Source organism: Etheostoma spectabile, chromosome 9 (genome assembly GCF_008692095.1).
Source record: "Etheostoma spectabile isolate EspeVRDwgs_2016 chromosome 9, UIUC_Espe_1.0, whole genome shotgun sequence".
NCBI classification, from domain to species: domain Eukaryota; kingdom Metazoa; phylum Chordata; class Actinopteri; order Perciformes; family Percidae; genus Etheostoma; species Etheostoma spectabile.
This window is the reverse complement of record NC_045741.1, coordinates 20,178,648-20,188,524: the sequence shown is the minus strand read 5'-3', so window position 1 is coordinate 20,188,524 and position 9,877 is coordinate 20,178,648. Positions and strand designations below refer to the sequence as shown.

Here is a 9,877-nt window from a genome sequence, read left to right as displayed (position 1 = left end):
TTGCAGCATCGTTAACATAGAAGGCGCTAGCAGCAGCACCCATCATCCAGGGGTCTGTAGGGCAAAATATGAGAACCATCAAAACCCATGTTTTAATCTAAAAACTCTGATGACAAATTATTCTCCTGTTGTGCTCTTACTGTGGTAGGTATCAAAATAGAAAGCTCTGCTGTATCGATAGCTCATTCTGTCAAATTTAGGGTTAAGGATCTTCACAGCAACATTACAGGCAGCAGCACTGAAAATAAAAAAAATAAAATACATGAGATTATTGGTGCTAATGTTCAAATAGCAACCCCAAAACCTGCTAAATTAAATATTATGTAAGTTCTTACACAGAGGCAAAATCAGGAGCGGTGTTCTTGGTCATGGCCTTCATGTAAGAGTAGACAAAGCTAGCGACCTGCAGATTATTTTCTTTCAAGAGGACATTGGCGAGAGTAGTCACCAGACCCATTGGCAACTTGGTCTCAAAGAGTACGATAGCACCAACCATACGTAGCTCTGGGTGAAGAGCCTTGTCCATGAACAGCTGAACAGCCCATTCCTGGATCTAATTTACAAAAGTTAATGTTATAAAATGAACATATCTAAATGTATTCATTATGAGTAATTGAAGGAATGCCAAAATGTAGTCTCACCATCTTGGGCTCCTTCTTAGCAATGTTTCTCAGGGCCAAAACAGCATCAATGTGAACTCTGTGTGGCAGGCCAGCAGCAGCAGCACTTCCAAAGCCAGGCAGGAGCTTCATGATTGGCTTCAGGCTGGCAGGATGTCCAGCATTACCCATGACTTTGAGAGTGACAATGACCTTCTCCATTTCACCTCTGGCAACAGCCTGGATAGCAAGTTCATGGATGGGCTGTGGGAGTGACAGAAAAAAACATTTGTGTCACTGATGTTAGAACTTCATTTAAGTTATAAAAAACATGTAAAAAAAAAAATACATACCCTCATTAGCTCAGCTGGGCAATTTGGGTTCTCTGCACAGTATTTAGCAACCAGGGTGCCGTAGCCCAGCATGGCAACCTCACGCAGAACTGGGTTTTCTTGTATCTTGGGGTTCATGGCCAGGCTCTGAGGAGTGATGAAAACAAAGAACTGATTAGGCGTCCCAGGTATCACATCATTACAAATACTCAAGAAATTTGTTACATTGCTTGCCTCTGCATCTTGATACCTCCAGTCGGCTGTCACCATGTGGGACGACTGCCAGAAGTGCTTGAGCAGCTTTCGGCAACAGTCACCTCCCCAGCGGAACTTCTCCTTAAAGAACTCAAAGCAGCATGAGTACCATGGCCAGACACAGCATTTAGGATCCGTGCCTTGGAAAGAGGAAATTATATTATCATATTGTCATGTCCATGTATTTTTTCATGGCTCTTCTTCCCATAAAAGTTGCAGTTACCTTATGTCGTGCTAGCTTTGAAACCTAGTCCAGACGGCCCTCAATACTCGTCAATCTGGCCACCGCAGCAGCTGGATGAGCTCAATGAATTTCAGAGGGGCGTCTTCGTGGACCATGGCCACATTGAAAGTTACCAGGTGGTTTAGAATCTCAACAATCTGTCAGTAAACAAAACAATTCTCTTATCTTAAAATTTGCTGCCACAGGATGAATTCTGAAAACAAAGGGAATATTTCCTGAAGTACCTGTGCCTCGGCATTGCTGATCCTCAGTAGCTGGATGGGTGTCTGAAGAAGCTCCCTGTCAAACTTGTACTGCAGGGATCCACGGGGAACATATGGAATATCAGCTCTGATGTGCTCCACTGCGGCCTTCGCAATCTCATGAAGGTCAGGATTTGCCTGTAATTATACATCAGCACTATCACAACCTGCAGTGATATTTTGTGCACAGTATAGCACTGACATCACTATTTTTGCACTCTTCTTTTTAATTCAAACCACATACTTAGCCTCCATCTGGGGAGCTCCATTCATGATGTTGATAGGTGAGAACTGGAGGAGTTCTGTAGCAGTTGCCTCCAAGATCAAAGCACCCGTGGCTGCTGGCTTCAAGATGTAGCTAAAAGCAGCGGCTCCGTTCAGGGTCTTTCCTCTCTGCATTGACAAGACCCGCAATATTGTCAAACCAGCAGTGTAGTAGAGAGTATGAAGTCAGAAGGAAAGGCACTTACATTCTCACACTCAGCACATCTCTCTGTGTAAGCCAAGCCGATGTCTTTCATGATTCTCTCCTGGCAGTTGTTCAGGTCCTTAGTCTTGGTCAACAGGATGCGGTCAGCCTTTGTGTCCTCACTGATGACATACTGGGTGTTGCACACACCCTGTACTCCAGGCTAGTTAACAAAAATACAAACAGTTCAAACATGTTGGCATTTTGTGCGGGAAGTGCTATGAAAACTTAGTTATTTGTACCTCGGTTGCAGCTCATAGACTTCTGATGCTTCTTGATATCACTGGAAGATGTTGAGGATTCCTCTGTGGACATTCAGCACGGTTTCAAGAGACGCCAGCCGTTTGCCAAGCCTTGGCCAACAACACCGTGGCATACTGAAACTGATGGTGTCGAGAGCTGAGCAGCCAGGGCCGAGGTGAGCTTGGTGGCTGGGATGAAAGCATCTTTTGGGCCAATCGATGCCACTGTACTCAACATTTTCCCGGGTCTAACAAGCTGTAAGGAGGACAGTTTTGAATGAGTTGACCCGTGATTGTTTATAAGTCACATAGAAAATAATTATTCTTGTCACATGACTAACCCTGACCCTAGTTATTCCTGTCGTTTACCTTCAGCACGAAGGTTTGGCATCTGCAGCAATGACATGACTTTGCTGATGACTTTCACTCCGGTGGCGTGCCAGACCTCCTCAGGAAGGCCGCCCATATAAGGCCTCATATTTGTAGACTGTAGGTTTTTCCAGTGGCAAACTCTGGAGCTGCAATAAATAGAAACTAAAAATCAGTGAATTCGGGAATCTTAAACCTCATTGTTTAGATTTCCATTATAGAGAAGTGTACTGATAATTTATATACCACCGAGTTCCATTTTCAACATTAATAATTAAAAAAAAACTTACCACAAGTTTGCCTGGTACCCCGCTACAAAATAGGGAATCAAAGTTTTTTATCTCCTCATGGAGTAAACAAAAGAATTAACAAAAAAGAAGAGAATTGATAAGTTTTTAAAAGGTTTAATAGTAATAGGTCCTACTACTAACATGAACAAAAAAATCTGATGTTCTTTTGGTATTATCAGGGTACTGATTATGAAAATAATTAGCTGATGTAATATCAATGAACTCCTGCATGGTTTATGGAAAGAGACAATAATGTCTCAAACACTAATTACTTGTCTTTTAACTGATTTTAATAAAGGTCAACGCCATTTACATTTCTATAGCTGGTTAACATAACATTACTGTCACAGTATGTTTCAACAATTCTCTCTAATTTTCCAATTGTATTTAACTGAGTGCAGCTGTGTGTCAATAACATCTACTCGATTCAAATTTATGCTATGGTTATACCACCCTTCATGCATTTATTTATATCTCAATTTATATTTTAATAACACATCCGAGTTCTACATGTCAACTAATTCATTAACCAAGCAACTTATTTAATATCCTAAAGTTTAATTCCTAGTTTTAAAATTGCAAATAAAAAATAAAGAATTACTTAACCGCACAAGGGCCACGGTGACGGCCACTGCACCAACACACCCTCCATGACTGGTAGATAGATGGACACTGTCAACCAGGGCTTCCCTTATGCCCTTTTTGCTGCTGTGTGCCCACTTAAAATGTATCTCTAACTAATATTCAGCTTTCATTGTCATAATGTTTACCAACCCTGACCCGTGCAAATTAGACAAAGATAAAACTGAGCAAAATGTACACAGACAAGTTATCTTGACCTCGACCTTGGCTGCCGTTGCCAAATAACCCATGTCCTATCCAAAAGGTTTTCCTCTGTGTGACCCCCCAGATTCACAGTACGGATGAAATGCCACTTCTCCATTTAGTTTTCCACAGTATTACTGATAAATTAGACTTATAAATATTTAACCCATATGAATTTCACTACACAGGTACAGATCTAATTTCTATTATTCAATAAATTAGCCAAAACTAAATTGTTTTATAGGTGTTAAAATAATTGTTATAATCTGGTACAAGTTTTTCAGCATCCATTGAACTCACATACATTACTGATAAAACATTAAGTGAAATAACATATTGAATAATGCTGTAATACAGTTGTTTCAGTTTGCTTAAACTCAATGTTGCCGAGTCGTTGAAAAAGACTGAACCCATTACCCTGCAGTTTTTATCAGTTCAACTGCTACTCACCCACCTTTTTTGTTTCATCCGTGTTTTAAATCATCACATTGAAAATAAAATTGCATCAAAATCACTCAATATGATGATGACCTTTCTACTATTTGTTTCAAGTACTTTTTAAAAACTCAAATCAGGCAATGCCGTATGTCCTGCCAGCCCGACACACACATTAATAAAACCAGAAACTCACAATGTGGGGCACACATTTTCAAATTAATACCACCACTGACCATAAACAAGTAAACTAGAATCATAAGATGAAATTGCTGAATTGTGGCAATGGTTGAATGGATAACTAAATGTTGCTGCTTTTTAAAACCATTTCCTCCTGGTTTTAACCAAACCACTAACTGGAAACAACTGTACTCACCCGTTTCTAGGTGATAAAAGCTTACCCCTTTAGTCATACAAACCAAAGAACATCAGGAACGTGTCTTAAAGCATAGTGGTGACAATTGCTGTGTTCCATTAAGGCTACCACCATGGTCTAGATTGTGAACAAAAATAGTATTTTGGAATGATTCGCTTAAATTAGTTGCGAAGATTAATGACAGTTCAATACTAATTGGGGTCTGTAGAAAGCAAGTGTCATGTATTTGTAATCAGGTAGCTTAAGTGACTGTCAGTATTTTTTGTCCATCCGAGCTGGTGGCTAACAAAAGGAAAACTCATTTCATTCTTCCTCTTGATGCGTCATTGACCAGCATCTCCCTAAGTCCCTGAACAAAAGTCTTGTCGCTTGTGACAAATTGACCTGAAGTGCAGCTGAATGATTTCTAAAATCAAGATTTTTACAGAAATGCTCATTTTAAATCCACAGCTTTTGGGTGTAATAAGTTGCAGTGCAAAAGAAACTGTCACAAAGTGTTTTCGAATATTCACAGCTTGTAAAGCCAATTTGAGTCAATTTTTTGAAAGCCTAAGTGTTGTCGTCTTTGTCATATGAGCTTCACCTGTGACTATAATTTATCAATTAGTCCCCCCCCCCCTCAGGTGTTGTATAAAAACCACCCAAGTACACTAGACCTTCGCATCAACGGCAAACTACAGACACTGCAAACATGCCTAAGATTCACGCCTGAGGCTAAAGTTTTGATTGTCAATAGGCTGAAGACAATCCACTGCTGAGGTGCAGACACCAGCAATTTTTCGCAGTGTCAAGTACAGAGGATTAAAAAAACATGTGAAGACACTGGAGATGTTTTTGACAGCCCAGGGTCAGGCGCCGCCCGCAAGACAACTGCTCGAGATGACTGTTTGTTTGGGCTCAAAATTCCAAGGCCGCCCATTTTTCTTTTCCACTGCAGCAGGAGCTCCCCAGACCTGGTCCCCTTAAGTCCCTGTGTTCAACCAGAACGGTTTTGTTCTGATTCTGTCTCGAAATGCCTCGCATGTTCGAATCAAGTGCCCAGAAGCCAGCACTAAACAAAGACAATTGAAAACCGTGTGGCATTGCCAAGGCCCACAGCCTGCTAAAAGGAGGACGCTGGAGAATAGAAGAAAGTGGATTTTTCACAGATGACATCTCTCGTTTGAATTACACCACAGTTGCCGCAAATATTGCAGGAGACCTACTGGCGCTGCATGGATCAAGATTCACCCTAAAACGTGAAGTTTGGTGGCGGAAAATCATGGTCTTGGTTACATCCAGTATGAGGGTGTGCTAGAGATCTGCAGGTGGAAGGCAACTCAATAGTCTCAATACCAAGAAATCTTAGCTACCTCTAATTCCCCACCATAAAAGAGCCACATTCCCTCCGCAGGATGGTGCTGGCCATCGCATACTTCCATCTCCACTTCAAGTTCCCTCCAATGCAGAAGAAGATCACATATTCTCCAAGGATTGGCCGCCCAGTCACCAACATGAACACATTGAGTCATATGTGGTGTATGATGAAAGCTGAAGCAGGAAGGACCAGAACCAAAGAATATTGATAACTCTGGGAGGCATGCCAGACTGGCTTTCCTGAGATCCTGTGACTTCACAATACATTGTATGAATCCTGGCCAAATCGCAGGTGCATGGATGCCCTTCCAAGCTGCATTGAAGTCATACAATATATTAAAATTTGAATCTCACAGCACCACTATTTAATTTGCTGACTTTTTAGTATTTGTAGTAAATTTGTGTTCAATTTATGTATAGGCAACAAATTTTTTTTTGCCAAATTTGACCTTTCTGCCTTGGTTTAAATATAAAACATAAATCTTTGTTTCCATCCATCCATCTTCATCCGCTTATCCGTATCGGGTCGGCGGGGCAGCAGCTTCCCAGAAGGGGACCCCAACTTCCCTTTCCTAGAGCCACATCAACCATCTCCACTGGGGATCCCGAGCGTTCCCAGCCAGGTTGGAGATCTAATCTCTCCAGCTAGTCCTGGGTCTCCCCCGAGGCCGTCCTCCCAGCTAGGACTTAGGCCTGTAACACCGGCATCCTTACAATGGAGTAGAGCCCCTCTCGTATACTGATCTTCTCACCCTATCTCTAAGGGAGACGCCAGCCCACCCTCCTTAAGGACACCCATGTTGGCCGCTTGTACCCTGGATCTCGTTCTTATCAATCATGACCCAGCCTCATGACCATATGTGAGGGTAGGGAACGACAATTGCCCGGTAGATCGAGAGCTTTGCCTTCTGGTGTTACTCTCGTTTCTTCACAACGGTGCTATAAACCAGAATGTACTACGCACCAGCTGCTCCGTTCTCCGCCAATTCTCATTCTCCATAGTCCCCCTCACTCGCGAACATACCCCCAAGGTCACTTTCAACTCCTTCACTTGAGGTACTGACTCACTCCCTACCCTGAGAAAGCACGCCATCGGTTTCCTGCTGAACCATGGCCTCAGATTTAGGTCCTCATCCCAGCCGCTTCACACTAGCTGCGAACCGATCCAGTGAGTGCTGAAGGTCCAGACCGATGCCAGCCATCAGTAACCCACTCATCTGAAAAAGCAGCGATGAGATCCTGAGCCAACTAACTTCAAACCCCTAACCCGCCCCGACTATGCTCGATATCCTGTCCATAATATTACAAACAGATTGGTGACACGCCGCACCCTGGTGGATGCCAACCCTCAGCTGAACGAGTCCGACTTACTGCCGGAAACCCATACACATCTCCTCGGCTTTGGTCATACAGAGATTGGATGGCCCTGAGAAGGTCACCCCTCACCCCAATACGCCCCGCAGCACCTCGCATCTCCCACAATTTCTCCCGGGGGACCCGTTCATAAGCTTCTCGCAGATCCCAAAACACATGTATACTGGTTGTGCATACTCCCAGGCCCCCTCCCAGTATCCTTGCGAGAGTAAGATCTGATCCGTTGTTCCACGGCCAGGACTGAATCCGCATCCCATGTTCCTCTTCAATCCGAGGTTCGACTATCGTCCTCACCCCCTTTCTAGCACCTTGGAGATACTTTACCAGGGAGGCTGAGAAGTTGATACCCCCTGTAATTGGCACCACCCCCCTCTGGCCCCCACTTTTTTGAAGAGGGTACCAGCACCACCGGTCTGCCACTCCTTAGGCAACCTCCCCGACTTCCACCATGTTGAGAGTTCGTGTCACCAAGACATCCCCTCCCCACACCCAGAGCTTCAGCATGCTGGAACGAGCTCATCATCCCTGGGGCATTTGCCGCTGTGGAGTTTGGTTTGACTACCTCAGGCGACCTCCAGCCAGGAAATTGACGACATATCCCCCATCATCCTCCAGCTTGCCTCTACCACATAGGGCGTGTCAGCTGAATTTAGGAGTTTCCTCAAAGTGCTCCTTCCACCGCTCTATTACCTCCCCATGTTGAGGTTCAAACAAGGTCCCATCCTTACTGTAGTCAGCTTGGATGCGTCCCCGTTTCCCGTTTGGGCGAACCGTTTTTCAGAACTCTTGGTGCCGACCGAAAGTCTTTCTCCATGTCTTCTCCAAACTTCTCCCCAACCCGCCTGCTTTGCACTCTGTCACGGCAGAGCTGCAGCCCTTCGGGCCCTTTGGTACCCTGCAACTGCTCCGGATCCTCCGGATAACATATCCCGGAAAGACTCATTCTCAGTTGGCGGCTTCCCTGACCGACCTGGTTTCCACCAGGGTGTCGTGGGTTGGACCGCCACCTTGCGGCACCGTAAAGCCTTAGACCACAGCTCGCCACCCACAGCTTTCGCAATGAACCTTTGAACATTGCCCACTCAGTTTCAATGCCCCCAGCCTCCACCGGGATGCACGAAAAGCGCCGCCGGAGGTTCGATTAAAAGTCCGTCGGACAGGGGCCTCTCCAGAACGTTCCCAGTTTAACCGCGTACACCCGTTTTGGGCTTACCAGGTCTGTCCAAGTCTCCCCCACCCCGTGACTCCACCGCCACCAATTGGTGATCATTACCAACCCGCCCCTCTCTTCACCCGAGTGTCCCAAAACATCACGCCTCAGATCACTGAACGATTATACATCGATCAATTAGACCTTTGGCCTAGGGGTGCTCTGTACCACGTACCCTTATTATCTCCTTATGTTCAAACAGTTGTGTTTGTGATGGAAATCCATGACTAGCACAGAATCCAACAACAGCAACCACTCTTGTCTTAGATCATGGAGGCCGTTCCCTCCCATTACGCCTGTCAAGTATCCTCCATCATTGCCCACGTGTCTTTAAGTCACCCCACATAACTATGGGTCCCCTACTGAGCCCCACACAGGAACTCGCATTCAAGTTTCCAATAAGGCCGAATACTCTGAACTCGTTGTTTGGTGCATACGCAAAACAACATTCAGAGTTTTTCCCCCCCCCAGTCACCCGGCAGGGAAGGGGTCGTAGGGAGCGCAACCCCTCGTCACCGACGGGTTAAACTCCAACGCAGAGGCTCTCAGCCGTGGGCTTGTGAGTAATCCCCACACCCCGGCCCGTTTCCCTCACACCATGGGCAACTCGGCGTAGGACAGAGTCCCACCCCTATCCGGGAGTACGTTTCCAGACCCGAGACGATGCGTAGCGTAAGTCCCCACCATATCTAACTGTAAGGCGCTCCACCTCCCGGCACAGTTTCCGTCTCATTCCCCCACAGAGAGGTGCCGTTCCAACCAGAGAGCCGCTCTGCCGCCCGGGTATTGTCCGCCGAATCCACCCCGACCTTCGCTGGCTGCCACCCATATGACACGCACCCCTACCCCAGCGGTTTCTCCCACAGTGGTGGGACCCCATGGGCTGGTAGGAGCAGTCCACTTTCTTTTCGGGCTGTGCCTCGCCCGGGCTCCGTGGCAGCCCGGCACCAGGGTCCGCTCGCTCACGAGCCCCCCAATCTGGGCTGGCTCCATACGGGGGCCCCGTGCTTCCACCGGCGGGGTCCCTCTATCCCTTCCTTGTTTTTCCATTAGGATTTTTGAACCATTTTTGTCTGTCCCCTCCCCTGAGACCTCTTTGGCCATGGGAACCCTACATGAGCCCAAAGTTCCAGACAACACCCCCTCTGGTTCATAGGGACACCCAAACCTCTCCACCACGATAAGGTGATGGTTTCCCGGAGATCTTTTTTTATGAAGCTCATTTTATTTAAGGGAGTGGGAAAAAAGAGGGAGGGGGG

General features: G+C 45.8%; 1 protein-coding gene across 1 annotated transcript in view; it reads right to left on the bottom strand.

Moving 5' to 3' along the window:
• The window catches only part of LOC116695775 (vitellogenin-like), a gene marked incomplete at its 3' end in the record, with an annotated part of 14,947 nt that continues 5,070 nt past the window's right edge, over window positions 1-9,877 (bottom strand). The window contains 9 exon segments of the mRNA XM_032526229.1: window positions 1-54; window positions 141-238; window positions 336-553; window positions 642-863; window positions 953-1,078; window positions 1,166-1,267; window positions 1,445-1,567; window positions 1,655-1,794; window positions 1,797-1,810. Coding sequence (XP_032382120.1) covers window positions 1-54; window positions 141-238; window positions 336-553; window positions 642-863; window positions 953-1,078; window positions 1,166-1,267; window positions 1,445-1,567; window positions 1,655-1,794; window positions 1,797-1,810 — 1,097 coding nt within the window.